This window comes from Suillus subalutaceus, assembly GCF_016647625.1.
Source record: "Suillus subalutaceus strain FC151 chromosome Unknown DFJ58scaffold_27, whole genome shotgun sequence".
Classification (NCBI taxonomy): domain Eukaryota; kingdom Fungi; phylum Basidiomycota; class Agaricomycetes; order Boletales; family Suillaceae; genus Suillus; species Suillus subalutaceus.
The window spans coordinates 23,278-49,481 of record NW_024540276.1 but is presented as its reverse complement, the minus strand read 5'-3'; the positions used below and the strand labels follow the sequence as shown (position 1 = coordinate 49,481).

At 49.3% G+C, this 26,204-nt stretch overlaps 12 protein-coding genes across 12 annotated transcripts; 5 read left to right on the top strand and 7 right to left on the bottom strand.

Moving 5' to 3' along the window:
- Positions 1 to 34: 34 nt before the first annotated feature.
- Positions 35 to 1,389, bottom strand: DFJ58DRAFT_776048 (uncharacterized protein). Its single transcript, XM_041389488.1, has 5 exons — positions 1,052 to 1,389; positions 960 to 1,000; positions 816 to 907; positions 685 to 759; positions 35 to 609 (listed from the first exon to the last, which is right to left on the bottom strand). The coding sequence occupies exons 1-5, from the start codon at positions 1,196 to 1,198 to the stop codon at positions 101 to 103; spliced, it is 864 nt and encodes a 287-aa protein (XP_041246271.1). The 5' UTR covers positions 1,199 to 1,389; the 3' UTR covers positions 35 to 100.
- Positions 1,390 to 2,756: 1,367 nt separating this feature from the next.
- DFJ58DRAFT_715318 (SWIRM domain-containing protein) lies at positions 2,757 to 4,638 on the top strand (the record flags this gene model as incomplete). The annotated part of the gene is made up of 2 exons (XM_041384115.1): positions 2,757 to 3,158; positions 3,214 to 4,638. 2 exons carry the CDS (start codon positions 2,757 to 2,759, stop codon positions 4,636 to 4,638), a joined length of 1,827 nt encoding a protein of 608 aa, XP_041246270.1.
- Positions 4,639 to 4,948: 310 nt separating this feature from the next.
- On the bottom strand, positions 4,949 to 7,272 carry DFJ58DRAFT_776033 (glycosyltransferase family 15 protein). Its single transcript, XM_041389487.1, has 14 exons — positions 6,919 to 7,272; positions 6,535 to 6,866; positions 6,348 to 6,487; positions 6,287 to 6,296; positions 6,204 to 6,234; positions 6,092 to 6,144; positions 5,969 to 6,042; positions 5,897 to 5,917; positions 5,802 to 5,843; positions 5,664 to 5,756; positions 5,509 to 5,609; positions 5,377 to 5,458; positions 5,242 to 5,328; positions 4,949 to 5,190 (listed from the first exon to the last, which is right to left on the bottom strand). Exons 1-14 carry the CDS (start codon positions 7,000 to 7,002, stop codon positions 5,129 to 5,131), a joined length of 1,212 nt encoding a protein of 403 aa, XP_041246269.1. The 5' UTR covers positions 7,003 to 7,272; the 3' UTR covers positions 4,949 to 5,128.
- Positions 7,273 to 7,342: 70 nt separating this feature from the next.
- Positions 7,343 to 9,645, top strand: DFJ58DRAFT_776028 (uncharacterized protein). The gene has a single exon (XM_041389486.1). The coding sequence runs from the start codon at positions 7,427 to 7,429 to the stop codon at positions 9,413 to 9,415; it is 1,989 nt and encodes a 662-aa protein (XP_041246268.1). The 5' UTR covers positions 7,343 to 7,426; the 3' UTR covers positions 9,416 to 9,645.
- DFJ58DRAFT_237546 (major facilitator superfamily domain-containing protein) lies at positions 9,583 to 12,245 on the top strand. The gene is made up of 17 exons (XM_041379396.1): positions 9,583 to 9,645; positions 9,696 to 9,886; positions 9,935 to 10,082; positions 10,143 to 10,169; positions 10,218 to 10,246; positions 10,309 to 10,357; positions 10,428 to 10,505; positions 10,557 to 10,641; positions 10,698 to 11,050; positions 11,109 to 11,205; positions 11,260 to 11,452; positions 11,504 to 11,561; positions 11,608 to 11,639; positions 11,695 to 11,712; positions 11,761 to 11,828; positions 11,883 to 12,030; positions 12,096 to 12,245. Exons 2-16 carry the CDS (start codon positions 9,799 to 9,801, stop codon positions 11,982 to 11,984), a joined length of 1,425 nt encoding a protein of 474 aa, XP_041246267.1. The 5' UTR covers positions 9,583 to 9,645; positions 9,696 to 9,798; the 3' UTR covers positions 11,985 to 12,030; positions 12,096 to 12,245.
- Positions 12,180 to 14,442, bottom strand: DFJ58DRAFT_776015 (uncharacterized protein). Its single transcript, XM_041389485.1, has 4 exons — positions 13,918 to 14,442; positions 13,675 to 13,865; positions 13,317 to 13,621; positions 12,180 to 13,166 (listed from the first exon to the last, which is right to left on the bottom strand). The coding sequence occupies exons 1-4, from the start codon at positions 14,200 to 14,202 to the stop codon at positions 12,637 to 12,639; spliced, it is 1,311 nt and encodes a 436-aa protein (XP_041246266.1). The 5' UTR covers positions 14,203 to 14,442; the 3' UTR covers positions 12,180 to 12,636.
- A 313-nt stretch (positions 14,443 to 14,755) lies between these two features.
- Positions 14,756 to 17,847, top strand: DFJ58DRAFT_870750 (uncharacterized protein; the record flags this gene model as incomplete). The annotated part of the gene is made up of 2 exons (XM_041394302.1): positions 14,756 to 15,667; positions 15,715 to 17,847. 2 exons carry the CDS (start codon positions 14,756 to 14,758, stop codon positions 17,656 to 17,658), a joined length of 2,856 nt encoding a protein of 951 aa, XP_041246265.1. The 3' UTR covers positions 17,659 to 17,847.
- Positions 17,796 to 20,066, bottom strand: DFJ58DRAFT_237447 (uncharacterized protein). Its single transcript, XM_041379395.1, has 5 exons — positions 19,946 to 20,066; positions 19,582 to 19,886; positions 18,769 to 19,530; positions 18,285 to 18,720; positions 17,796 to 18,229 (listed from the first exon to the last, which is right to left on the bottom strand). Exons 1-5 carry the CDS (start codon positions 19,965 to 19,967, stop codon positions 17,934 to 17,936), a joined length of 1,821 nt encoding a protein of 606 aa, XP_041246264.1. The 5' UTR covers positions 19,968 to 20,066; the 3' UTR covers positions 17,796 to 17,933.
- Positions 20,067 to 20,162: 96 nt separating this feature from the next.
- Positions 20,163 to 21,089, bottom strand: DFJ58DRAFT_776007 (60S ribosomal protein L27a). The gene is made up of 5 exons (XM_041389484.1): positions 21,031 to 21,089; positions 20,734 to 20,860; positions 20,459 to 20,677; positions 20,356 to 20,409; positions 20,163 to 20,303 (listed from the first exon to the last, which is right to left on the bottom strand). The coding sequence occupies exons 2-5, from the start codon at positions 20,856 to 20,858 to the stop codon at positions 20,258 to 20,260; spliced, it is 444 nt and encodes a 147-aa protein (XP_041246263.1). The 5' UTR covers positions 20,859 to 20,860; positions 21,031 to 21,089; the 3' UTR covers positions 20,163 to 20,257.
- Positions 21,090 to 21,372: 283 nt separating this feature from the next.
- DFJ58DRAFT_237356 (DNA-directed RNA polymerase) lies at positions 21,373 to 22,168 on the top strand. The gene is made up of 4 exons (XM_041379394.1): positions 21,373 to 21,471; positions 21,541 to 21,598; positions 21,652 to 21,741; positions 21,800 to 22,168. The coding sequence occupies exons 2-4, from the start codon at positions 21,546 to 21,548 to the stop codon at positions 22,083 to 22,085; spliced, it is 429 nt and encodes a 142-aa protein (XP_041246262.1). The 5' UTR covers positions 21,373 to 21,471; positions 21,541 to 21,545; the 3' UTR covers positions 22,086 to 22,168.
- A 6-nt stretch (positions 22,169 to 22,174) lies between these two features.
- Positions 22,175 to 24,359, bottom strand: DFJ58DRAFT_775993 (P-loop containing nucleoside triphosphate hydrolase protein). Its single transcript, XM_041389483.1, has 7 exons — positions 23,973 to 24,359; positions 23,579 to 23,742; positions 23,422 to 23,524; positions 23,238 to 23,351; positions 23,007 to 23,183; positions 22,872 to 22,952; positions 22,175 to 22,815 (listed from the first exon to the last, which is right to left on the bottom strand). Exons 1-7 carry the CDS (start codon positions 24,139 to 24,141, stop codon positions 22,328 to 22,330), a joined length of 1,296 nt encoding a protein of 431 aa, XP_041246261.1. The 5' UTR covers positions 24,142 to 24,359; the 3' UTR covers positions 22,175 to 22,327.
- A 222-nt stretch (positions 24,360 to 24,581) lies between these two features.
- On the bottom strand, positions 24,582 to 25,966 carry DFJ58DRAFT_775992 (uncharacterized protein). Its single transcript, XM_041389482.1, has one exon. The coding sequence runs from the start codon at positions 25,894 to 25,896 to the stop codon at positions 25,081 to 25,083; it is 816 nt and encodes a 271-aa protein (XP_041246260.1). The 5' UTR covers positions 25,897 to 25,966; the 3' UTR covers positions 24,582 to 25,080.
- Between the last annotated feature and the right edge of the window lie 238 nt (positions 25,967 to 26,204).

Below are 26,204 nucleotides of genomic sequence, written 5' to 3'. Positions count from 1 at the left end.
GCACTGGCAGGAGCTTCAAAACGCGCTGGACTGATGAAATATCACGTGATCCATATTCAATGTTTGACTAACTGCACAAAAATTTATTCTACTTTCGGATTCATACAGTGGATTTCGTGCTCATTGTCGCACTCCAGACCATCCTCCACCCGATTTCACCGTTTGGAGCTATCACCTCTTTCAGGACGGCCTCCGTCTCGAAGGGACCTGCATCTTCCCAGAGCTTATTCCAGCTCTCAGGATTATAACAATACATCTCCACTGTCACACCAAGCATTTCTTCCCGTATGGTACCTTGCTTCGGATGTCCGACATGAGATCCAAATACAATGCTCCCTGGCACAGGAGACAGCAAAGCAGCTACAGCACGGACGAGCGATGCTTGTTGCTCTGCAGAAAATAAGTGAAATATGGATGTTGCATGAATGGCAGTAAGTTTGCCATGCAAGTCATTTAGTGAGGCGAGCGAGGACAAGTCAGGTGGTGATTGTGACGTAGACCCAGACTCGGATGATAAGAAAGCTGGATCAAGACAGTCACCCGCAATGAAATGCGAGGGGAAAGATGTCGGCGTAGACCGGAAGAGGACATGTCCGAGGTCCCAAAATTCTGTTGTTATAAAGTCTCAGTCTAAATATGCATTTCTTCTTATCTGTTCAGGGAGGTGACTATCGTGGGGCGTACCTTGCTCGAGATCAGTAGAGATAATTCGGGCGATTGGCCAGCCATCTGTGACTGCCTTGCGTGCATCATTGCCAACTATGACGAGGCGAGTCCATGACCATAGTCTACCAGAATAAACCGAATGCACTTACAGCAACATCCGAGATCCAAGAGCAGTGCGCTTCTGCAATCACGACCTAGCTGAAGCACGCTTTGGTACTTCGGATGTTTCGAAATTCTGAGTCTGGAATACATGTCAATTGGCATAGAGTATAAATTCCACAAGTACGACATGCCTTGTGAATCCGAAGCTGTAAATACAGTGGTACTGCGTCACCTACACAGGTCCCATAAAACTCGACCTACGTCGATGGAAGCCATCACTCACCGCGAAAGCCTTTGCTTGAACAGCGAGGATGTGGTGCTTCAGGTCATCCTCTGCTGTGATGCCTGTTTGCTGCTGGAAGAACTCAAGTGCAGCGGGGTCCAGCCCGTAGAGGCCGGGATCCAATGGAATGTCACTGGTGAAAGACATACCCCAACTTGAATGCCGTGGATGACACCGTTCACTTAAATATAGTTGGGGTATCGGGCCACGTCAGCTAAAACACTGGAACCTTCTGACGGTGCCGTCGTTGGAAGACAAATGACTTGATGAAGAATACTGCGGCATGATTATTCCTATTAAAGATCACTGCACTGCACAGTGCAAAACATGAGCGTAAGATCTAAATGGATGGGCGGCCATATGCCGCATGACTCAGAATAGTTGACACGGCGGAGACCTAAGACGTATTCACGATCGTTTAATGGCTAAAATTGCATTGCTAGATAATTAGCAGTTTTCATTTTGGTTGTCAGATTATGAGCGACCCCAAGCATCTTCTTGCTCTGCGCAGTCATCGCGTTGTATACAGGAAAGAAAGACGGTCACTAGAGGCAATACAAGTGAAGATGACCCAGTGGGTATATAAAAACACAAACTTGATTTCAGCTCCAGCATACTTCCAGCTAGGGGAGCGAATATCGGCGAATAGGAAGGCAACCTACACAATCGAGGACCTGCAGCATCTTTTCAGGTTCGCCTATCGGGTACTAATAACCAGCCTTGCTGTACATGAATCAAAGCCTTTTATCATCGGTCCCTTGGAAGGAAGCAACTTCGGTCTCCGAGCACCGAAGCATACAGTGATGGCATGAGGCGAAGAAAGTTAACCCAGAGCAATATCGTTGTTCTTGTCGCTTAGCAGTCATAACCCAGATGACGCCCCTGTTCTTTCCGCCCTAACGTCTCGAGATACGTAGCATTGCAGAAAGTGTGCCTAACGCGAGGAGGGTGGCCTGCCGCTTTTCGATAATAGTGATGAAGACAATCTTAATGGACGATCAGCATAATGCGCAAGTCACGTACTTATATTTCTTTCATCCGGCATGCAGAAAGATGATATTTGCGTTTCCCTCCAATGATACCCGCGGCAGCCTTTCCAAGAGTACAAATTCAGGTTCAATAGTGCAATAAGATGCTACGTGGTGTGATGCGACTATCATAGAGCCCATCCTGCTGCTTGTCTGCTTGAGGATCATCGGTGGTAGTAAGCTCCCAAGATGTTAAAACACCACGCAAAGGCACATGGCTTGCGGTGACAGCAAAATCTACTAGATAACTGTTAGGAGAAGAAATGGTTTAACTTGGTAAGACGTTGCTCTTCTTGAGCAACTACTTAGCTTCAGGTGCAGTTCAATTTTTCAAGCCACCATGGTTATTTGTAACTGTTTGGCACACTGGTTTCTTTCTAACCATACATTTGAACGGCTACTTGACCGCGATGGACTCACCAAAACGCACGGGCTCGCCGTCGTCGACGTCAGATGCAAAACGAATCAAGCTCACAGTCCCTCAGAAAAGTCAAGGCGCTTCGCCCGTAGAACCTGAGTCCGCTCCGGGAAAGCGCAGCGAACTTGACCCAATTCAAGGCGGGGATATTGGCAACCTTCCACCTGACACTGGCGACCCTGCATCAGCAGAGAATAGCTCCGGTGTGATTAGGGTGCTGAAAGAGGGAGACGGAGATGAAGACGCCGGGGACGTGTCAATGGGGGAAGCAGCTGATGAAGAAGCGGAGTCCGGAGACGACAACGATGATGAAGACCCTGCACAACTAGAGGCTACTCGCTTGCGACTGGAGGACCAGGCGAGAAAGTACCTCGCCGCGCAGACACATGATGTTATTATTCCCTCCTACTCTGCATGGTTCGACATGTCCAAGATTCACCCAGTCGAACGACGCGCGCTCCCAGAGTTTTTCAACTCAAGAAACCGCTCTAAAACGCCCTCCATATACAAAGATTACCGCGACTTTATGATTAATACGTATCGTCTCCGGCCGACGGAGTACTTGACTGTCACCGCATGCCGGAGAAACTTGGCAGGCGACGTGTGCGCGATAATGCGCGTGCATGCATTCCTGGAGCAGTGGGGTTTGATCAACTATCAGGTGCGAATGGCAGGAATGTCATCTGAGCACTTTGTAATGACTAAGTGCTCTTTAGATCGACCCAGAAGCGCGACCAGCCGCGCTTGCACCACCTTTCACCGGTCATTTCCGCGTGATCCTCGACACGCCTCGGGGCATGCAGTCATTGCACCCTGGGACTCGCCCTACTATCACGCATCCAGCGGCAGCAATGAACGGTGCCCCGAAGCCAATACAGCAACACAGCGGCTCCAGTTTGGCGTCACTTGAGCTGCGGAATTCGATCTACCAGACGACATCCAAAGCATCACGCGCGGTAACTTCTACCGAAGCGAATGCGCTCGCGAATGGTGTATCGTCGAAAGGGAACATGTCGTACCAGTGCGACACATGTGGGACAGATTGCACCGCACTACGGTATCACTCGTTGAAAGTGAAAGACTTCGAGCTGTGTGGTCCGTGCTATCTCGACGGGCGTTTCCCGTCGACGATGTTTAGCGGGGACTTTGTTAAGCTCACGTCTAGTCCGCCTGGTGTAAGCCATGCCGGGACCGATGACGACTGGACAGACCAGGAGGTACTCCTGTTACTGGAAGGTATCGAGATGTTCGACGATGACTGGAGCGCAATCGAAGACCATGTGGGGACGCGTACGTCTCAGCAGTGTATCAGGAAATTCCTGGCTCTGCCAATTGAAGACCCGTACATAGCCTCGGAAGGCGACACGGGTCCATTAAGGTTTGGGCGGATCCCTTTCGAACAGGCAGATAACCCTGTAATGAGCGTGGTCGCCTTTCTTGCCGGTGTTGTTGGTTCGGGGGTCGCCGCTGAAGCGGCAAAGACAGCCATGCACGCTTTGACAGACGGCGCCCCAAGGGAAGATACGGAGAATACACTTGACGAGAAAGGAGAGTCTGGTGACAAAAAGGGTGCGGAAGGTGACACTGCCATGGATGAGGACGTTCCCGATGCATCTACGGCAGCAAACGCTGAGCCGGAGACCAACACTCCAATAAATACAGAAGGCGCAGAAGACGTATCCGCCGATACCACAAAACCGGCGAAGCTGCAATCCAAATTACCCCAGTCGCACGTCGCGCGTGCCGCTCAGCTTGCTCTCAAGTCTTCTGCGAAAGCTGCCCAGAACCTAGCAGACGCTGAAGACGTACATATCCGCTCGACCCTCTCGTCGCTCATCAAACTCACGCTCACGAAACTCGAGCTTAAAACGTCTCAATTCGAGGAATTGGAAGAGGTTTTGGAAGAAGAAAGGAAAGGTCTGGAGAGTGCCCGGATGGCCCTTGTGAATGAGCGCGTTAACCTCAAGCGTATGCTTGATGGTGTGAGGAGTGAACTAGCGAAGAACGGTCGGACATCCATCCCTCCTACCAACTTAGGTACCACGGGTCAGGGGACGATTGCGACTGAGGTATCGTCCAGCACTCCGCTGGAAGGGGATGCAGGGCCTCGGAATGATGGGGAGTTTGCCCAGCTAGCGTGATGGAATAGGAGGATATGCTAATTATATTCGTTCGCGTGTTTGACGCAGCTCTGTTGTCCCTTTACGTAGCTTTCATCTTTGTCTCTTAAGTGTATACTAATTATTTTCTGATGTTATTCTGATGCCTAAGCTGAAGTTCATTGTGATCGTCACGGTCGTGTTCGAGTCCTGTGGCGCGAGGGGTCGCGAGGTGGGCATTCCTACATAGTCTCCCCTACGCAAGTCTTAGACTCCAACGAAGATAGTCGTTCCTTCTAGTTCTCGGGCATTTCCCGTTAGAAGGATTACTTAGATGTATCCTGCCAGCGAAAATACTCTATCGTAGCATGCATATTTCATCGAGCTTGAGAGAGTAGAGCCACTAAGGAGACTAAGTAACAATACAGAAAACGTACGGCATATGAGACAGTTGATAGTCAAACGACTTAGATAGATTGTCCTGCAGAACTAGCGCATGGTACATCGTGCGATTCGTGGTGTATGCCTTCAATCAACCGAACATCCAATCGTCCAGACGCAAAAAATGTCTCAAGCACGACTTTTGCGCAAAATCTGGGCCATTTTTCAGTATCGCCAAGACTCAATCATGATGTGTAATCGCACCGAAGTTATCGTTTGGATTGCATGAGCAGTGTCCTTCCCGCCACTGTCTACCCTGGGGACAGTGAGCGAATTCAGCGTATTTATAACCTTTGAACGGATCAGTTATGACCACGAAACGATATGGCCGAAGCTGACCTATATCTTTAAAGAAATGTAGTTGATCCTTGCGTGTAAATAAGGCTGCGGCGATGCTATGAACAGGTGCATCTCCCCATCTCTGTCTACGGTCAGACGACACGAACAGAAAAAAAGAGATCTTAAACTTGCCTCATAGTAAAATCCTCCTGTGTTCTCGAGATGGTTAAAGAATTTTGTGTAAGCTTCGCCCCTCCAGAAATCCATATCGGCAATTTCAAAGTTTGACCAAACTGAGTGACGGACGTCAGTGACCTTTTTCCAACATGATGTTGAACGGTTCTTACAGTGACACATGTTGTAAGTATCGCCCGCATCATCGGATATGAAATCCATTGAGTTGTTTGGTGACACGTATTCGGGGTGGTCCGAGATGAATTCTGGAAAATAGGTTCAGCCTACAGAGCGTGATGTTTAATGCTTACCTTTCACTACGGACCACAGCGAGGTTATAGTTGGTTCCCGTTCTGTTCAGGGCGTGGTTCATGCTGTAAAAGATACAGCAGGAATGTCAATTTACCTGGCATTGAGATGGTGAAGCCTGGCAGAGGATACAGATTTAGCAGCTCGACCACTGCTGAAAATTTCTTACCATAAATTTTGTCATGATCTTCCATGAATACAAAAGGGTCATATTCAATGTCACAGTAAAATCTCACGTCGGGTCTACAGAATGGGTCAGCACTTAATTCATCTGGCACTCTGAACAACTGACTCTACTCTCCAGTACCACTTGTATGGCGTTAATAGCTCATGGTGGAAAAAGAACTACACAGAGGTCAGCGGAATGAGACATCCCTCCTAAACCCGCAGCGCGGAGCACCCACCCCTGAGTTAAACCGACACATATTACGGTAACTAATGTCTAAGGATGAGGCACGGCCTGAATGGGTTGTACGGAAATACGCACGAAACACTGCCTGATTTCAATGATAAGATATTGAAGACGATCTGATCAATGATGGACTTACCGCCATAAATTATGCCTTCTTGTGTCAGCATATTGCGTCCCTTCTGCGCTCGTTCTTCATCTATCCAAGGCGGCTGCACCCAGGTTTCGCGAGGGATGAGCCCAAATGATACATCCGCGTCAGTCAACACTTTGACACGCCTAATAATGCACGATGAACCAACTGCGCTAATAGTGACACGGTATACCTTTTGAACTCGTAAGAGAAGGGTTCGTCGCTCAAAAACACCCAGGGATAGTTGAACTTGTGATTGAATTTCGCCTCCAATTGTTCTACACTCCATACCACACCGTCGAGATAACTGTTACGCGCCAGCATCATCAACGTAGCATTGGCTCGGTGAGGAGCGGAAGGGTCGTGTGAAATGACATTGCCAAAGGTGTGTAACTCTGGTTTGAGAGTCTCTGCTGGAGGAGCCAAATCGAGCAGGGTCTCGTCCATCGACTGTTCTGTGGATAAAACTTTGGAAAACGAGTAGCCGTCTTCTGGACTGATAGTCATATAATAACATACACACGACTATACGGGAAGCTGAGGGTAGTGTGCGGTACGGGATAGGCTTTTGACATACCACAATGATTAATACAACAATGATAGATCTGCGATGTGCCACAGTTAATGAAGGAAGAATCATGTTTTGGAAGAGAGTCTGCATTTTAATGCGACAGCGGGCGAGTGTTGACAGGTCGAATGAGATTTTGAGAGAGCACTTACCTATTTTTAATATTTGTGAAGCTCGGGGAAACGAAGGAACCTGTGACTGAAGTTCCAAAAAATATACATCAGATTCACACACGCCCGTGAGAGTAAGAAACCCCGCCTTGACGCATGCTAGTATACCGTATTAGCGAACACTGCAGGTGCATTTCGGAAACTAGAGAAGGACATTATTATGCATGTAGCACATTGTACTAGCTGGTCCGAGTCTAAATTGGTTAGGGCCTCTGACTCTACATATCAACTTTGAAACACCTTCCTTTTCAGGAACATGAAGGTTTTACTCCGAACTTACCACCAGGACCAGCTCATGATTTTCGTACTCCACTAGGTGAAAAGACAGAGTTAGTGCTGCACTTTGCATGGCAACATGGATGCTTGGCCAATCACCTTGGCTGCATGCTAGCCGTGCTCGCTTACGCCTAGATTATCTTCCACCAAAAGTTTGGTCTCAAGCACGTCACAGACTCAACGCGTCTCTCGCTATTTCGACGCAGTCACCATCATCCATTGAGGTCGAACACATGCCTCTTCCACGTCAAGCGCCTGACATGTCGGTATTTGAGGAGATGACTCCCGAGTATACATTGGCCGTGTCTCAGAGTTCATCCGGATATACGCCACAGACTTCTTCTAGCACCCTAGTAAATCTAATACGCACAGGGGACTACGCAGTTGCGGAATCGTTGAGGAAAGAGATGGTGGATATCAAGATACCCATTCAACCGCACGCCATCTACGAACGAGCAGCAAGAGCTGTTCTTCAAACGAAGGGGCCCAAAAATCGAGGGGAAGCATTTTCAGCATGGCTTTCGTTGGTGCCTACTGCAATAGAACAATGGAGCTCATTCAAGGATATCCGCCAGCAACTTTTTCGTGGATCGAACTACCTTAACATCTCACTCATCATGCGGTTCGGTCTCATCATGGCGTCAAAAGGTTATATCGCTGGTGATGCACAGTCGCAAGTGTTGAGCACCCTTGCCCGCTATGCGAGTCCTGCCACGACTGAGAGGTATATTTTACAACTGGAAACAGTGGCAGATGGTCTCTCGAAAACCGGCCACGCGGAAGTTACTCCAGAACAATGGGCGAGCATCTACAGTCTCGTCATCAGAAATCAGGTACTGGCTGGCCGAGGGGAGCACGGCCTTCAGCTTGCACGCGTCGCTGCAACGCGCGAACGTCAAGTCACAGACTTTACGTTTAGATTCCTCCTAGAGCACTCCCCAGACGAAGCTTTTACAGCCAGCATTCAGGAACTACGCGGACAAATATCCAGCAATCCTTGCAGCATCCCAGACGTTTGGGATAAGCGCACTTGTTCCCACACCGATACCCTTGCGCTGGCTTCCCAACTGCGTTATCTCCGACGCGCTATCATCTCAACGAACCCTCCCACTTCTTACACCCTTTCTGACTTCATGGATACCTACCATGCCACCGGGCGTACACGCGCCTTACTCGCTTTGCGGAAAAAAGCATTCCAGCACTCACACAAAGCCAAGTCCCTATGGGTCATGGCAGAGATGCTCTACCACCGCTCCCGCAATGAGCCCCAACTCGTCCTTGTGGTCTTTGCATACCATTTCCACATGATTGGCGTTCCTCGCAGAACTATTTTGAAAACAATGAGGTTAATATCCAAGCGCCGTGCTCGGCTTTCCCAAAGAACATCGCTTCCAAAGCACATGCTTAACCGCCAATACGATATCTCAGAGAAGCTATGGCCGACGCCCTACCACACTGCCCTCGTCTGGGAAGCTCTCGTCTGGTCAACGCCGGAAAGCGACCATGAGCGCATGTACAAATATCTCCTCGCCATCGCAGATTCCAGCACATCCCAGAAGCCTATCTCTCCCCCCGACTCCAAATTCGCACCATCATTGCTGCAGCTCCCAAAGCGCACAGTCGATGCGGCTCATTTTTCGCCTTTTATAAAGGTGCATGCAAAACGCGGCCGGCCAGAGCGGGCTGCAGCTGTCTTGAGGGATATGGTGAACTTTGGGTTGAGTCCTGGGGTCGTGCAGTGGAGTATTGTGGCAAGAGGGTTTGCTGAGTATGGAGATCCGGCTGTGGCAGTCTCAATCATCGAACGGCTTGAGGAAGATGGTGGATCGCAGGCTCAGGCAGGCGCGAGTAGTGATTGTGCGGACCGAGCGCCGTCGATTCTGGACATTGGGCTTTATACGAATGTGCTTAGAGGGTTCGTCCTTGCAAGGAATTTGGAACGTGCTCAGGACATAGAGGGGAAGATTCGACAGAGATTTGAGTATGTTGAGGGCGACTTAAGGGCCACGGATGATGCGCTGCATCTGCTGCGGAACCTTGAGAGACAGATGGCGAGTTGATAGAGGCGGTACGAGCATTTTGTGATTGTTCTAGGGTAGATGTTCAATATATTTCACAGCTTGTGGTCCTAGGGGTATTCAATTCGAGTTGCGCTGTCACAACGTTGCCATATATACCTCGTATCGTACACGATATGATCCCGCATCTATACGGCAATGGTTGGGTAAAATGGGAATATGTATTCTCTTTCAAGTTATCCCGACACCAGCCGTGGATCCGGAGTCAACCGGTATGCCCGTTTATGTACTACGTGGAACGAGGCTCAGGACAACTCAGAAGCATCCTGGCTTATACCTTCCGTAGACAAGTCTGACGATTCCCCCCAACAAAGACGTCCGTCAGACTGGTGAGTCACGAGTCTAGGGTCTAGGGACTAGGGACGATGGTAGTGAGTACAGAACGTCACTGCCACGTCAAGCCTCCCTCAGGGTTGCTCAACTTCATATTTAAACTCCATCGTAGGATAGTATGTATGCCCCATCCATCGCTTAATTGGCCTCCATTGTCCATGTCTACAGCTTTCCCCAGTGATGAAACTGCAAAGCAGGCTCCCGAGAGCGTCTTACAACCCGTCACAAGCGTTGGAAATTCCAGCCTTGTCGACCCGTCGGATGCGCCAGATTTTCCCGAACGTGGTTTTACCGCTTGGGGCACAGTGCTGGGAGCGTAAGTGCTTCTGTCTACCTGTCGATCGCTGCATACTCACCATCAACCGCGGCCGTTAAGTTTCTTGATCCAATTCTGTGGCTTTGGGTAAATTCGACTCAGCATTTATAGGCCCAAACTACTAACACGTTTCAGATATACCTCTGCTTACGGTGTCTTCCAGGGCAAGCATATTTGGATTATCTTACGTAGACAAACTTGACAAACTGACGATCACGATATGCAGACTTTTACACTCAGACATACCTAACCAATTCAACACCATCTGCAATCGCGTCAGTAAGCTCTATATCTACCTAGGTCGTTTCTTGGCTGCTAGTGTTTCTGAATTCTACCACGGTGCAGCTGGATAGGAAGTGTTAATGGATTCTTGATATTATCACTTGGTCTCGTGTCAGGACGGATGGTTGACCGGGGTGCATTGTATGTGTGCAATAAATCCGCATAAAGACGTCCCTGATCATACATTTTCAGCTACCCTATGATGAAAATCGGCTGTCTCCTCCAATGTCTCTTCCTTTTTATGTTGTCCCTAGCGAAACCAGGTGGATATTATCAAGCAAGTCCCGTTCCTGTTTATGCGTGGCTTCGTTGACCGTATTGCTATGTATGTAGATCTTCCTTTCCCAAGGTATCGGTTGCGGTATTGCAATAGGCCTTACGAATGTTCCCTCCTTCGCCATAGTATCGCATCACTTCCAGCGACGCAGAGCTGTTACGATGGCTATTGTCTCTGCGGGGGCGTCACTGGGTTCAATCTTGCACCCCGTCATGCTCAACAATCTTATCAATGGAAGACTTGGCTTTGCAAATGGTGTCCGTGCAAGTGCGGGCTTGAATAGTGGCCTGCTTCTCATCGCAAATCTCCTGATGCGAACGAGGCTTCCACCGCAACCACAGGCCGTTAGCTACACCCGCGTTTTGCAAAACTCATCGAGAGATGGTGCTTACATTTGTACTTGTGTGGGGTGCGTATGCTTTACAACACTCTACGATACGAACATTAAAGTAGCTTTCACTGCTTAGGCTGGCTGCTTTTGAAGTCGGATTCTTCTTCATAGCCATTTATCTCCAATTAGATTCCACCCTGCATGGTCTAGGCCAAGGATTTTCGTTTTATTCAGTGCGTGTGTCAGAGACTGCTTAAACAGTCAAGAACCGCTTATCACGCCGACAGCTCACAACCCTTCATTCTGGTTCTTTCATCGGAAGACTTACTGGGGGTGTTGTCTCTGCCTACGTGGGCATCCCAAACACATTCGTTGGCTCTTCATTGATATCTTCCGCTGTGATATTTGCAATGGTTGGCTTGCACTCGGTAGTCAGTGTAGTTGTGATAGCTGTAAGCTATGGGTTCTTTTCCGGAGGCGGTGCGTAGGTTCTTGACGTTCTTCTGACACTCACTAAGTTTCAAACCCCAGTTGTAGCAATGATAAGCCCGTTGGTATCGTGTCTAACTCCTGAAATCTCACATATTGGGTAATCACTTGACATCCGCCTTTGTTATTCTCTGACACTGCACAAGTGCACGAATTGGAATAGCACTTGCAATATCTAGTAAGTCTGTGGGTCCGGATTTGGTGATACCCTGAGTGTTGACATGTATTCACAGGCATTGGGTCACTCCTGGGCACGTGCGCCGTTGACTTTTCTCGACCATCACTCACGTTCAGCTTAGGTGCACCCATTTGTGGGGCTTTCCTGACGTCGCATTACATCTGGTGGAAGCCTGCTATTTTTGCTGGGGTGAGTGCACCATGTCAAGCTGCACTTTTGGTTTTCGGCTAACACGCTGTCTAGAGCGTCGCTACTGGCGGCACCATCATGTTCGTATTTATGCAAGTCATCTTGAAGATCCGTCGAAAGACTTCAAGTGTCTGCTCCAAGGAAGCTGGTGTCTGATTTGTGTCAGCCCGGCATGTATGTAAAGTTAGGAGCCCCCTTGTACGTGAGTACTGACTGTCAATAGGTTATGATGTAATGAGAACAAATGTCGCTAATAATGTCGCGAAGTGCACCAAGTTATACACCGCATCGATGCCGTTTCACTACAATGACACCTCCTTTATAGATATCCCGGGCCGCCTATATTGTAACTTAGTCAAGACTGTCGTCCGCTTAACTGTTATGCCAAAAGGCAGTGATACTGAAAGCCTGTGTTTTTCGGTATTGTTTATGTAGATTATGGGAACTCTGGTAAGCTAGTGGCTTACATATATAAGATTTGATTACACATCTACTGGAATACTGTGGAGTGATCGTGGAAAATGGAGCTACATGGTATGATATTGCAACGTAGCATCCGTGTACGTGAGGATGAAGCTACGATACTGAGGATCCGAGTGGAGCTGGGTGACATCACGACAGTAGCTGATATAAGACATGATACATGTAGGTGATGTAGTTTTTGACGGGGAGATAAGTACGAGGAGAATGCAAACAAGGGACATGCACAGAATTATGAACGAGGGCTTTCGACCTATGTAAAGTGTGAACGAAAGAGAAAAGGAAGATGGTTAGGAATGTGAGTAAATGAATTGTTAAAGCGAATAATTCAATTTGTATTTGGTTTTCGAATATTAGTATATGCAGGGGGAAGTTCAACGGTGTCTGGCTGTCCCTCGGCCTGCTCGTCTGCAGTGCCTGCGTCGTCGTGCTGAATAATGTTAACAGGCCGGAGCTGTCTTGGCATGGGAGATTTGCGGGAGCTGTTTGGGATAGTAGTACCACCAGTGATACCCATTTCATAGTCAGGCGTCGCAGACCGCATATCGCTGAAACTCCCGAGTACAGACTGTCTACGATCCGAGGTGCCGTGACGTGAGCCTGACGTGATTGTGCCAGTTCTGCCCTCCTCACGTCCATAAATAGAAGATGTTTCTGTCGGCTCAGTGGCGAGGAAGGGTTCAGGACGGTAGTAATTCCCGAGATCATCGCGTGCTGAATCACGATCATCTTCTGGATCACCTTGGAGGAGGTCGACGGGACGTTCCTTCGTGACCTTGGCGGCGGTTCTACGACGGATAAAGTAAAACCCTGCGAGCGCGAGGATGACGAGTGCAGCAAGGCCGCCGATAACGCCACCTACAGCGCGTAAGACGGATATTGAAGGAACGGATATGAAATGGACCCACCAACTATTGCGCCGACATTGGTTTTGCTGTCGTGGAGATGATTAAAAATAGCCGTCCAGGTGGCGAACAATATGGCCTACCTGCTGCTGCCTAGTGCCACCGGTGGTTTCTGCACCGCTGGCGTTAGTTGGGTATGTGCCACCTGCGGGAGAACCAATAGTGGATGAGGGCGAGGTGGAGGTCAAACAAGAGCTGTTTGGATATATGCCTTGTGAGACAGTATACAGCCCGCTTCCTCCTGTACCAAGCCCACGGTCGTCACCGGCAACTATGATAAGCGTGGAGCCTTCGCGGACAGAGGGTATCCAGCTAAACCCAGTGCCCTGGTCAGATACCTGTGTTATCTGGCCTTCGGGAATTGAAAAGGATTGTCCACCAGGAATGACACCCTGGAAGGATGGAGTGCTGTTGGGACATGTTGTTTGAAAGAGGTTGGTATAAGGGAGAGACAAGCGTACCCTTCGACTTGAGTAGGGTCCCACCACAATCTACTTGCGTTGCATTGGACTACCTGGTTGGTGGGGTATATGTTGAATGGAAAATCTGGCATGACGGTTGTATTTGGGTTAAAGCAGCTGCTGTCACTACTGCTCATCACTGAAGCAGCAACGCTAGTCCCGCCAGATCCAAAACCAGTGCTATCGCTGACCTACATACTAGTGAGCTTATACACGAGGCATGTCACAAGTGACGAGACTCACCACGGCGACGAACTGGGATGTGGACGGGTATTTGAGCTGGAAGCTGGTAGTGGTGGAGCTACCATCAAACTGTTGATATACGATGGTGCGGACCTCTGTGTTATTCGGGAGTGGCGTTGGACCATATGGAATGACTAAAACGCTGTATGGAGGAGAGCCAGAGCCAGATATCTGTAGGGATAAAGTGGCGCATTGCTGGGGTGTGGTAGTGAAGGACCAAGTGTAACTGGAGACGAGAGGAAATAAACAGAGAGCCAGTTGCAACGCAACTAAATATCGGTGCATTGTCAACGTCGTGACCAGGTCGTCCGTTATCAGATTTTATTAGACTCCTGGGTTCATTCGTAGAGACAAGAAAGCCTTGCGATGGTGGACGCAGTGCGTATGTTAGCCAAGACCGGTAAGCGGTGTGGAAGCCCGTTCCAAGACCGTCAATACGCCACTGTCGTAACCAGTGAAACAATTTAAATAAACTTAAAACACAATATGCGCTCCATGAGTACAAAATTGTCATCAGTAGGCCGCTTAATCACTGCCATGCACGGCCTCCAGTTCTAACTTAATTATAAACTTGCACTGACCTGCTATGATAGTGTAGTACTGACCACTAATACGATGAGTATTACAGGGATAAACTATATTAAGGACATCTTAATTCCCACGCATCACCTTCTAGAGATCGACGCTAGAGCCTTAAGGCAGCCTCTTGCTTCCTCTCGTCCACAAACTACACGCTGTACTTCATTCTATACCCATCGCTTCTCTACTTGGGGCATTATTCACCTGTATATTTTTAAAGCATATTAACCGTTAACCAAACACATAGATACCTATCATAATGACTTCGATAGTCGACCAACCCCCTCGTGCGCCTCCAATCAAGTATACTGCTCATCTAGGAACTCGCTGGCAGAAAGAAAAGGCTGCCGCAGGTCACGGCGCCTTCGAGTTTCCTGAAGATCCAAAGTATATCGGTCAGTGGATCATTGGCGAGTGCGTCGGCAAAGGTGCAAGCGGTCGCGTCCGCATCGCAAAGCACCGCCGTACCGGCCAACTCGCCGCTGTCAAAATTCTTCCCCTTCAACCAGTAGTCAACTCCCGTGCTTCCCTTGCCACACAGCAGGCAAAATCAGAAAAGCAACGGTTGGGTATCGACAGGGAAATCATCATGATGAAGCTCATGAATCACCCAAACATCCTCCGTATCTACGATGTATTCGAAGGCGAGAAGGAACTTTACCTCGTCCTCGAGTACGTAGAAGGTGGCGAGCTCTTTGACTTCCTTGTCAACCGCGGAAGGCTCCCTCCTATAGAGGCTCTCTCCTTTTTCAAACAAATCGTCTATGGACTTAACTACGCCCACACTTTCTCTATCATTCACCGTGACCTCAAACCCGAAAATATCTTGATTCACTCATTAAAACCGCCGCTCATTAAACTGGCCGATTGGGGCATGGCTGCCTTTGCCCCTCCTGCCCTACAGCTCGAGACTAGTTGTGGAAGCCCTCACTACGCAAGCCCGGAGATTGTCAACGGCCTGAAATACAGAGGAAATGCCACAGATATCTGGAGTTGCGGTGTCATCCTCTTCGCGTTACTCACTGGCAGGCTCCCATTCGACGACAAGAATGTCAGGATCCTTCTTTCCAAAGTTAAGGCGGGCAAGTACGACGTTCCAGCCTATATCGATCCTCAGGCAAAAGACCTCTTAACTCGCATGCTGGTAGTAGACGTCAACCGTCGAATCACGGTAAGTGGCAGTTATATACTGTTTCCAACATTATCAAATACCCTTAGATTCCCGAGATCATGGCCCACCCCTGGTTCAACAAATCAACTCCTGGAATTGTCTATGTTCCAGCTCCCTCTGTCGTTGAATTAGCTCTTCCCCTCCCATCAGCGGCCCGTATCGACCCTGATCTTTTGGAATCTCTTCGCGTCATCTGGGGGAGACATGGCGATATCGAAATGATCAAAGCCGACCTTTTGAGCTCACCAGGCGAAGGCACATTGGCCAAGGCATTCTATTTCTTGTTGCAACACTACCGCGAGCAGACTTTGAAAGATCATGGTATTATTCTCGATGTAGGCGAAACGCCTGGGTCTCCCGGCATGAAGGTTATTACAAAGCAGTACATGTCCCCCCCGCCAAAGAGAAGCGTCGACGCAGATGCGTATTCACTACGTCTGCAGAGTATTCGTGATGTGCCCTTACCTCCATCTCGCACACCATCGCCCCAGCAATCTAGTCTGGCGTCTCCTTTCCTTGATGGAGCTTCACGAGCCCGATCTCCGTCCCCGATTGGACCCAGGCCACCTCGCGTCCGACCTATGTCCTCCCCAGCCCGTGAGGCCCTCACACGTCATAGGAGCATGAGAGTTGGCCACACCATCGCTGATCCTGTGAATGCCCACCCCGAACCCCAATACAGGACGCGTGCATCAACTGTTTCCCTTCTCTATCCTCGAGCGAATCAGGATCAGCACAGTTATCACGCTCACAACCAGCAAATGTTTCAGCCCTTGACCGTTCCAAGCACACCGCCAGTGGGGTCCCGCTTTCCTGGCGTTCCTGCACACCCCGCCCTCAACCCTTGTATTATCCGAGCTCCTGTTCCAGTCTCCGCTGTTGCGAACGAACAAGTATCAGCGAACTCGATAGAAGTCGATATGCAGCCTGCGACGGGCTCTGATCCGGATTGGGTGAACGTTCTTTCTGCGTGGCACACTGTGGCGCAGGAACACAATCAGGAGCAGGCCTCCCATTCTCCGACTCATGGATACAGCGAGACATCTGTTAACCGTCATGGATATGCCCCGTTGAATAGTCCTGCGGTCGATTATGAGTATCACCAATTCTCCAGCGGGGCTAATAAGGAGAACCACGATCATTATAACTTCCGACAACCTTACCTGGAGGGCAGCGATATCACGCAGGCACGTAGTGGACTGTTTGGTGGTAGGCTCAACGAGGGACGTGTCGGTCGTGAGTTGCGTAACAGTATCTATGGTGCTCGTGAGGTCATGAAAGAAAAGGACAAAAAGGCACGACGTAAGGGTTTTCTTTCTCTCTGTTACCTTTCAAATATCAACATCTTACCAGCTCCCGTGCTTGATCTGCACCCACAAGTCCAGCCATCCAAGCGTTCCATCCTCGGCTCACCACTCCAGATCTCCTCACCAATCATACCCTCTATCCTCGCCTCCCCCGTCGGCGAAGTCAAAGGCTGGTTCTCCAACCTCTTCAATTGGAAAGCACACACTTACGTACTCTGTTCGACGGATACGATGTACGCCACACGCAATGAGGCCGTTCGCATTCTCGAGCAGTTTGGTGTCATCGTCGGCCTTGAGGAGACAGATGGGCACGGGGTTCTCCGATGTCGTATGACTGACCTTATCGACACGATGTCAGGATCGGTCGTACAGAAACAAGTTCGGTTCCGCGTCGAGTTCTCCTCATCGTCATCGTCCTCGTCTTCGCATGGACAGCCACAGTCCCCCACCCCTACTAGTCCACGATTGCCCATGTATCATGCTTCAGGACCGATGTCGCCTACGTTTCGATATGGGTTTGGGAAGCCGTCGTTAGGGAGCGGGTTTACGTCCGCAATCCTGCTTGTGCAGGAGAAGGGGTCGGTGTCTAGTTTTAGGATGGTGTGTAGGTGGTTGAGGGAGGAGTGGGCGTTGGATGCTTTGCAGTCACCTGTTACTGGGACTGGGGCGTTTATGGCGGTGTGACGCGGCGAGACTTGCACACTATGTCACCCCTGTCTTTACTTGACTAGGCGCGAGAATATCAGACAACTCCTGTACAGTTCGATAATTTAGAGTGCGGTATCGGTACAAGAAACATCCTAGAGTGAAATGAAACTACATATAAACTATACGAGTAATCAGCGAAAACAAAATAACGAGTGTTCGGAGACAGCCAACCAGCCACAAACACGACCTAAACCATATAAAGTACTAGATCAGCCTACATATCACATACAACACCGGACAAGTCGTGGGTACTAAACAATTGACGTGGGCACCTCCGCGGGATGCTCATTTTCTGAGGCCTCGGCATGCCCACCGTCAGAACGTGCCACGCTCAGACGCATCAGGCCTGAGCGAATGCTATTGAACATACTGCCAGGTGCCGGCGGCACGGTGGCTAGAGGGTGGTCGTCGTGTTCGTCCTCACGCTCATGGTCGTGGTCGTGTTCATCATTCTCATGCTCGTGCTCGTCGATAGACGCACGATGTTCATCGTCGGATATATCCTTCGTCGGAGGTGTCGTAGAAATCCGTAAAAGCGAGGTGTAAGCTGGATATGTGCACGATATGTCAGACAAGACGCAAGTAAGATAAATGTAGCTTACGTCGACGGCAGACGGGGCAGAACCAGCCTTTTGCCTTTCGCTTTCTCCGTATGTTCTGAGCGATCGTGGCGGGTACTGGAGTTGCGAATACTGGAGCTGAGGTTTCTGTGGCTGAACTCTCACCGCCCGTGGTTGCGGCTGTGGTTTCTTCAGAGTGGATGATGTTGCCGCCTGCACCGAATTCGACCATATTTATGGCACATTCCTTGCATGCGACGAGGTGGCGGCAAGGGAGTAGAATGACCTCGCGCGGGGAAGAAAGGCATAGCAAACACTCAGATGAAGGCTCATCCTCGTGCATAGGCGCTGCAGATGCAGACGCGGGTGGGTAAGTATGTGCGTCCGGTGCGGGAGGAGTTGCCTGTGGGTGGGAGGATGAGGTAGACTGAGATGAAAGACCATAAATCTCGTGCAAGTGGAACGTATGAGGTCCGATCTATGAATCATGAGATAAAAACATAACGTAACCAGATACGAAACGTACTGTGGCTTCACGTTTCACAACCTTGACGACCCAAGGCCTGGAGTCTTCTTTTTCATCATCGGGCGCAGCGCCAAGACGAACGACATGAAGGTATGTTATCTGTTCGTTGACTGCAGACAGGTCGGTACCGTCCTCATCCAGCGCTGACAACCGGATAGTGACTCGAACACCATCCTTCACCTCCTCTTTGTCCCCTTTCTCTTCACTTCCTTCAACTGTGGGTGCAGATGTTTCTGCATCAACGACGGCAAGAGCAGGTCCTGATACAGACGTGTTAGCGGAACGCTTCCGGAAATTGAATCCCGTAAAGCGTTTCCGGGGACGATCATTCCTACTGGTAGCAGGAGCGGGGGAGTCAACGCTATCCGCTGCTCGAGATAACTCAGGGACTCCGACCATCTGGGACGAAGCAGTCTCCGCCTCGGTATGCTTGTGCTCAAACCTTCCTAATTCGAGGGATGCACCCTCATCTAGATGCAGTACTTTACTAAAACCACCGTCAACGATGGATTCGAAAACGGAGATGCACGAATAGCCTGTGCTATCTACGGTCTCTGCGTAGGGGTGATCTGCGGGTAGCACCACACTGACGTTTATACGACACTTGGCTGTGTCGCAATCGTATTCGAATTCTAAACCATGATTATGGTGAGAATCAACTTGGTCTGAATCATCTCCCGATGAAATAGACAAAGGGCATAAGCGGAGTGTCGGCCGCTTGAGATTAACCAACGCCTGGAGGGTAGTCGTTGGTTGTGAAGGCTGTCCATGAGTCAGTACCTAAGACAGGACGTTGTATGATGTTTGAAACACCTCTTTGCTCCTTGTAATCCAGTTCTGGATGATGTTTGAGGAGACATTATCTGCGGGAGCCTTTTGTCCTATGGATTGAGCCCACTGGGGCGTAGAGCCGACAGCGCCAATGTTAGGTCCGAAGAGGGTCTCCTGTTTCTTCTCCTTCTTGGATGAGGTATCATCCATGTTGATGATGACAGCATCCTGTGTATTTGTGCGAGCCATGGAAGTAGCAGTACGAGATGTGTGAGTATCGGTGCGAGCTAGGAAAGGAGTAGCGTGCAGACGACGAGTGCGATTCCAAGTTGAATACTGATTGTGATCTGCAAGTCGTTGTATGATTAACAGTGAAAGAAATGGAAGAGCAGGTTTTGATTCTTACACCAAGTAGAGATGGAAGCCATCCTCGTGGGTTTAGGATGAAGCAGAAGCGCAGCAGATATAAGTATTAACTCAGGGAACTCCGGACTTGTACTGTGGGAAGAAGTCCAAGTCGATGTTCCTGCCGACCAACCAGCGTCATCCTAAATTAGTCTGTCGGTCTCATCCTTTGTAACTTTGGTTTCCATCTTCACAACTTCACGGTTCACGATCAATTATCATGTTTCAGGCATGGGCGTTCTTATTGCAGCATGTCATAGTATCATGGCGTGTGATAGGTAAAAGAAAAAAAACAATGATAGGAACTCGGAGCCTATGCAACTAGCGACACAACACCGCCAGCCTCTTTAATTTTAGCCCTGTGCACTGCGTGAGTATACTCTCAGGAATAAGGGAGCCCATCCAACATACTCTGCTTTCTGCGAGACAAAACGTGCCTTGACGATAAAAGGAAGTTTAGGCAGTCTGCCTCAAAGTCAGAATTTTTATGAGATTAAAGTAAATCACAACTCACTGTCCATTGCCAAGTACCTTTCCGTAACCATGTTGGAGGGTGTCAATGACAGGAACAACCTCAGAGTCCTCCGTCAACCCTTGCTTTTCTGCTTCGGGCACGAGCGTCCATAGTTTATCGACGTTAATGATAGGCCGCCATTGTGTGTTGCGGGTCAAATGATAATGGCGCATACCAACTTTACCGAAGTAACCAGGATGGTATTTATCGAAGTTGGTGCTGAGGGTGATCAAATTTAATTCACTGCAAAGAGCCTGATACCAAATCAAACACACCGGTGGTGGTGCTGACCACCAGCGAGACCGCGACCTCCAGGATGTTTACGGTGCTTTCCAACACGACCGTGACCGGCCGAGACGTGGCCACGGTGCTTGCGAGTCTTCGAGAGGTGGGTCGGCATTTCTGCAAAACCAAGCATTCAATATCAATAATCTGATGCATCCAAGTCGGGCCTCATCCATCCAGCAGCAAGATATCATCTCTCAGCATCACGACACCTCCATTCGACAGCACTGGTCGCGTAGAATCTCCTGCTGGATAAACGGGGACGCAATAAACGAGCGTGAACTGACCTTGAGGCGCGAGTGTTGATGTCGGTGACCTTGCCTCTAAGTTTCTCGATGCAGAACAGTCGGCGGTTATAGCGGAGTTTCAAAAGTCGGCTCTGCGCCAAACCCCTACCTCAGGCTGTATCACCTCCACGGCTTCAATCTTTTCAGGGCCTTGTAGCATATCCTGAGGTGAGTTTCATTATCACTTAGTACGCAAATGATGGCCTTTGGCATTATTTATTGTCGGTGAAAGTCTAAGAGAAATCTTTCTTATGAACACAATTTGTTTTTCTGATACTTTTTGTTCGTCATTATTTGCTTGTTTCGAGGTTCTGACGACCTCTACCGCAGATCTACACTAGTTTACTGGCCAAGAGGATAACAATAGGTGCGAGCATAGGAGAAAAAAGCAGGGCTCTACGTGATAATTGTCATCGCGTACTGTGTGTTGAATTGAACGATGTTCGTGACCACTGTGTCCCTTCCTCGCCACTGCGAGCTCATACAACTCCCCACAATGTTTCCTTACAGCCGTTATGAACGCGCCAAACAGATTTGAGCTCTTTGTCCTCGAAGACGGCGAGAAACCGTGCGTTTCTGCAATTGTATCTCAAAGGTAGACACTTGACACGTGGGTCACAGCGTCGAAGTCACAGAAGACACAAAAATACCCAATGCAGCCACTTTCAAGATCGTAAAACAAGACCACACATTGGGTAACATGATTCGAGCGTACGTCTCTACTAAGCACCCGTGTTCTACCTCCTGGAGTGTGTGAATCGTCTTCCAGACAAGTTCTTTCGATGCCTCAAGTGCTCTTTGCCGGATACAAAGTACCTCATCCACTGCATCCCTATTTCCTGTTAAAAATCCAGACGGATGGGACCATGACGCCGCAAGCTGTCCTTGAACAAGCCTGCACGAAACTCATCGCCACAATATCCTCGCTCGAGGCAAAGTTCAAGCGAGAGTTCTCCTTCAAGACGACCGAGGGTAATGTACCAGAGGACCCATATGGCGCGACGGGCGCAGGTGCGCAGAGTTGGGGAACGGGGAAGGATTATCTGGACTTCTAGGAATACACATCATTTGTACCTGTCACGTCGTGGTCGTACATGTGTATATATTAGTGTTGTATGTATGCCCAATTTTGCACTCCGGATCACACGGATCACCGCGGCAACATGTCTGCAAGCGAGATTTCACAGGGCGCATTGGGTCCGTTAGGTATTAGAGTAATTGGGCGCAACTAAACGTAATATGTGGCTACAGATGAACCGTAAGTAATGCGGGGTGCCATAGAAAACACCGTGGACAATTATGCAGCTTTACGTGCAGCAAACTTCGCCTTGGATTTCGCAGCGCGCATGGACTGCTTCTCCTGCCAGCTACGTTTCCTCTCTTGGGTTGCACTAATCCCGACTCCTGACCGCTCGTCCTCGCTCGCAGCTCTCATCGATTCATCTATGCACTCTTCCATTTTCGTCTGCACCGCCGATTCAAAACCTCCGCCGCCGGTGGAGTTCATAGACGCGTCCATCGTCCATTCGAAATCGAAACCCCATCCACGTCGCAGTAACGGTGCATGAGTTCCATCCGACCCCGTCGGAAGATTTTCTGGAACAGAAGCAGATACGAGACCGCCTTCGTTACGCCACCATCCTACGAACCACTTTGCTGCTCTCACGGTGTCCTTCTCACCCCCTCGTGACAGCATATTAAGCCGTATCGCAAGTTGCTCCAAAAAATCTTCCGCATCTGTACATGGTCGTGAACCAGGCGGGAGGAGCGTCAAGTATGCTGGCGCTATATCAATCGTGTCAGAACCACAAGATAGTGACAGTGCGGCAGAGCAGACGCACAAATAGGATTTAACACGTTCAGCCTATACAGCAAGTATGCAACAAGCGCTTCGATGTCATATAAACTCTCTTTGATGCCGGCTGCGGTGAAATAGATTTCAGCCAAAAGTGCATCGGTGATAAAATCCATTTTACCTATGAGAGCAAGCTTGACTCCTCGCTCTGCACCCCGATCGCCTTTCCCAAGAAATGGTAGCATTACACCAGGAGAGTCGTATGAATATACGAGCGGATCTTCTGAGAGCTTAAGGCGGGTCGAGATAGCGCGTGTATGACCAGGCTGTGCAGACGTCTGTAGTGCCTTTGGCGTCCCTGGGTGCATGTCCTTAGCTCATTTTTGGGGCCAATATATGATTTAAAACCCACGACCTGGGATACCCATATTACGAAGGGAATTCAGTAATGTTGATTTGCCAACATTAGGCATACCAATCACCAGGACATTCATCTCAGTTGCATGAGGGTTTCTCTTGGCTATATCTACATTTTTCGTCAGCTCCATAGCGCCAATAAAAACACGGTAGACATGTCGAGGAAATCAGCGACATACTTACGAGCATCTCGCTCAGGGATCTCATGTCTCGCGGTTTATTACAAGAAGCAAAATGCACCGTTTGGTGGGGAAATTTTGTCTTCATGGCTCTCTTAAAGGGCTGCATTTAATTGGGAATGAGCCAGCACGATGAACAGAGGAGGCAAGGAATTACCTCGATGCCCCATTCAGGGACGAAATCGCGCTTGTTTAAGACCACGATGCGCTCGCAGATTGGGCCACCATATCCTAGGGACGAATTCCTAGATGTAGTGAGGGAAAGGGGAGTGACGTGGGTGGAATGGTGTCCTCGTTCGGCCCTCCATTTGTTGATAGCACCTGTCAAAAATAGATTTTGTCAGGGCCGAAAGATGCTACCCGTCGTAAAATAGGTTGGCTCCATAACGGGGCAAGAACGGAGGAAGGACTGGATAAGATAATAGTCACATAGGTGACAGCGGAAGCAATTACAGGGTGGAACTGGAACTAGACCAAGATGAAGTTTTTCCTTCTCAAAGCGGCTACGCACCGGAAGCGAGTAATAGATACACCGGAGGAGATAAGCTTACCTTCTAGATTATTGTTAATGCTAGTAAGAGGTAGACGAGAGTCTCTGAGCTCCAGGACAACATCTGTACGGGACAGTAGTGCTGGAAGCTGCTTCGTGAATCGGTTCATGTGTCCAGGGAACCATGACGGTGCGGATGGCAGTGCAGGAAATGGCATGACAGACATCATTTTGAGCTAGCCGTTAATTAGGTAGCAAAATGTGAATTCAGTCGGCAGCAAAACGCTTCCGACCGAAATTTGGACCGGAAAATGGAGAGAAGTGGGCCCCGCTCCAACCCGAGACAATTAGTAGTATGCAGGACAAGCGAGATTCGTAAGATCTATAATAAAAGTTGACCTATTGGACTAGCTGTCGTTATTTTTCAGTTGTGTGGTGTTGGTTTGTGACAGAAGAGTTACCAAAGTACACGCACTACATGGAATGAGCATGGTTGTTTGGCTGTGTTGAATTCTAAAGCCTCCGGCATCTCGGCACGATTAATCACTGTCACTGAGTGCATTGACGGAACGCGATCGCAGGGAGACCCGGTTTGAACCGGGCAGTGCGTTAACGTTCCTTGGATCATGAGACATCTGTTCAAGCTGTGGATACGAATTTGCTCATGAACTGCATGTTATGAAAGCAAAATCCCAGATTATTAGGAATTCCGTTTATCGGCCGACATCAAAATCGGTCACCATACATACGCATATTTAGCAAAGAGGACCCAGAAAAGCTGGTAGATAAAGAAAGCGGACACTATGACACCCAACCAAGTAACGGAAAATGACAAGATTCAATGTTAAAACCGGGGGGGTACAACAAATACAGAACTAGGACCAAAATTGATATATGTGTGCATATACTGTAGCTATAGTTATTGAGATGAGCGAGATAGAGGTGTAGGAAACCAGTTGAGCAGAGGATAATATGGTGACGGGAGTATACGAAAGGGAGTAAGCTTCAGTTCAGACGAAATCCTTCCGACCCGTGAGGTGGTATCAGTATGATTCCGAAGGGCATCGCGATGAGAAGGGCGAGGGTATGATGCTGTGTGCAAGGAGCTGTAGAACGTCCATCAGATCATATTTTACAGCGGCAAGTAAGGCGGTGAAATATCGGACCATTTATACCCAGCCATCCTTTCCAACACCTATTGCGTCAAAACTTTTGCCACTGCGTGTGCGTCTCTCCTGTAGCACAGGAACTGCGTCTAGATTGATGAGCTTCTCGGACGGCGGTGGCGAACCCTCCACCCAACCCTTCCAGCCCTTCTTCACTGCAATTCTTTTCTTTCGTGGTTGTGGGGCGCTTCTGTAGTGACTCAAGGTATCAGAATCGGGGTAGTCATCCACGGGCGTGCAGGGGCGCTTTGATGATGTACGGGATGTGGCCGAAGAAATTGATGGTCCGGGGGTAGACTGTGGGGAAGATGCCATTGGGGGCGGTGTAACGGATACAGAGCGCTGCATGGTCGCAATGTGTATAGTAGGTCGGTGACTCGTGCCGCGGGCGCGCCAGAAAGAAGAGGGCTGCATGACGGGGGCACTGATTGATTGGATGGCTACGATGGGCGCAGGGGGGGGTGCGGTGGCACTCTCCACTTTGATAGGTTTCTCTGGAACCTTGGAGGTGGCTTTTGTCCTTTGTTTCTCCTTCAGACGTTCCCTCTTTTCTTTCTTTTTGGTTCTACGCGTCTCTTCCTCTTTCTCAACCTCCTTGTAAGGCGCTACGCCGTTGAGTAGGCTAGTAAGCACATCCCGGGGAGGTCGAAGATCGAAATCGCCAGCGAGAACACTAGTAGCGGTGCGGCGCTGTCGCTTATGCGACAGAAACATTGGCTGGTGATGGGGAACCAAACGAATTGTCGTTGAGAGGGGCATGGCGTAGGGGGAGGTATAAAAGAAAAGCGCAGCGGAGTCGTGTTTTAAAGTAATTCTCATTGCTTGTTGTACACTTACGGCAAAAGGATAAGCACCCACAAACAAATCATCGTTGATTCTTCCACACCACAACCATATCAATCACGGAACCTTCCACGCTTCCTTGGAAGTTCCTAGAAAAATGATCATTCTGTACGATCCTGGTCGCCGGCCTACGCCAGGGCCGCCAGGCCAGTGGTCCAAACAAAAGATATAAGTAATTTCCCCTCTTGACTCACTTGACCACACAGCCTGATGTGGCAGCTGCTGTGCAACCTTGCACGTTTTTGGTCCAACGCTGATATGGATATGGTCTGGGAACATTCCAG

Excerpts from the sequence above, each read along its gene's own strand:
- DFJ58DRAFT_776048 (XM_041389488.1), bottom strand. The coding sequence starts at position 1,198 with ATGTCTTTCACCAGTGACATTCCATTGGATCCCGGCCTCTACGGGCTG. Across the intron at positions 908-959 it reads TACAGCTTCGGATTCACAAG|ACTCAGAATTTCGAAACATC; the intron begins GCATGTCGTACT and ends CATGTATTCCAG. Across the intron at positions 760-815 it reads CTTGGATCTCGGATGTTGCT|TTGGCAATGATGCACGCAAG; the intron begins GTAAGTGCATTC and ends GCCTCGTCATAG.
- DFJ58DRAFT_776033 (XM_041389487.1), bottom strand. The coding sequence starts at position 7,002 with ATGCAGACTCTCTTCCAAAACATGATTCTTCCTTCATTAACTGTGGCA. Across the intron at positions 5,610-5,663 it reads TACTTACAACATGTGTCACT|TTTGGTCAAACTTTGAAATT; the intron begins GTAAGAACCGTT and ends TCCGTCACTCAG. Across the intron at positions 5,459-5,508 it reads CAGGAGGATTTTACTATGAG|AGATGGGGAGATGCACCTGT; the intron begins GCAAGTTTAAGA and ends GACCGTAGACAG.
- DFJ58DRAFT_776028 (XM_041389486.1), top strand. The coding sequence starts at position 7,427 with ATGGCAACATGGATGCTTGGCCAATCACCTTGGCTGCATGCTAGCCGT.
- DFJ58DRAFT_237546 (XM_041379396.1), top strand. The coding sequence starts at position 9,799 with ATGGTAGTGAGTACAGAACGTCACTGCCACGTCAAGCCTCCCTCAGGG. Across the intron at positions 10,247-10,308 it reads TGCTTACGGTGTCTTCCAGG|ACTTTTACACTCAGACATAC; the intron begins GCAAGCATATTT and ends CACGATATGCAG. Across the intron at positions 11,206-11,259 it reads AAGGATTTTCGTTTTATTCA|CTCACAACCCTTCATTCTGG; the intron begins GTGCGTGTGTCA and ends TCACGCCGACAG.
- DFJ58DRAFT_776015 (XM_041389485.1), bottom strand. The coding sequence starts at position 14,202 with ATGCACCGATATTTAGTTGCGTTGCAACTGGCTCTCTGTTTATTTCCT. Across the intron at positions 13,866-13,917 it reads CATCCCAGTTCGTCGCCGTG|GTCAGCGATAGCACTGGTTT; the intron begins GTGAGTCTCGTC and ends ACTAGTATGTAG. Across the intron at positions 13,167-13,316 it reads CAGCGGTGCAGAAACCACCG|GTGGCGTTATCGGCGGCCTT; the intron begins GTGGCACTAGGC and ends TACGCGCTGTAG.
- DFJ58DRAFT_237447 (XM_041379395.1), bottom strand. The coding sequence starts at position 19,967 with ATGGCTTCCATCTCTACTTGGT. Across the intron at positions 18,721-18,768 it reads TTGTGAAACGTGAAGCCACA|ATCGGACCTCATACGTTCCA; the intron begins GTACGTTTCGTA and ends CATGATTCATAG. Across the intron at positions 18,230-18,284 it reads CTGCCCCGTCTGCCGTCGAC|CTTACACCTCGCTTTTACGG; the intron begins GTAAGCTACATT and ends GCACATATCCAG.
- DFJ58DRAFT_776007 (XM_041389484.1), bottom strand. The coding sequence starts at position 20,858 with ATGCCGACCCACCTCTCGAAGACTCGCAAGCACCGTGGCCACGTCTCG. Across the intron at positions 20,410-20,458 it reads AAGGTACTTGGCAATGGACA|ACTGCCTAAACTTCCTTTTA; the intron begins GTGAGTTGTGAT and ends ACTTTGAGGCAG. Across the intron at positions 20,304-20,355 it reads TTTGTCTCGCAGAAAGCAGA|GGCTAAAATTAAAGAGGCTG; the intron begins GTATGTTGGATG and ends CGCAGTGCACAG.
- DFJ58DRAFT_237356 (XM_041379394.1), top strand. The coding sequence starts at position 21,546 with ATGAACGCGCCAAACAGATTTGAGCTCTTTGTCCTCGAAGACGGCGAG. Across the intron at positions 21,599-21,651 it reads CTCGAAGACGGCGAGAAACC|CGTCGAAGTCACAGAAGACA; the intron begins GTGCGTTTCTGC and ends CGTGGGTCACAG. Across the intron at positions 21,742-21,799 it reads TTGGGTAACATGATTCGAGC|ACAAGTTCTTTCGATGCCTC; the intron begins GTACGTCTCTAC and ends ATCGTCTTCCAG.
- DFJ58DRAFT_775993 (XM_041389483.1), bottom strand. The coding sequence starts at position 24,141 with ATGATGTCTGTCATGCCATTTCCTGCACTGCCATCCGCACCGTCATGG. Across the intron at positions 23,525-23,578 it reads TCCCTGAATGGGGCATCGAG|CCCTTTAAGAGAGCCATGAA; the intron begins GTAATTCCTTGC and ends AATTAAATGCAG. Across the intron at positions 22,953-23,006 it reads AGTCAAGCTTGCTCTCATAG|CCGGCATCAAAGAGAGTTTA; the intron begins GTAAAATGGATT and ends ATTTCACCGCAG.
- DFJ58DRAFT_775992 (XM_041389482.1), bottom strand. The coding sequence starts at position 25,896 with ATGAGAATTACTTTAAAACACGACTCCGCTGCGCTTTTCTTTTATACC.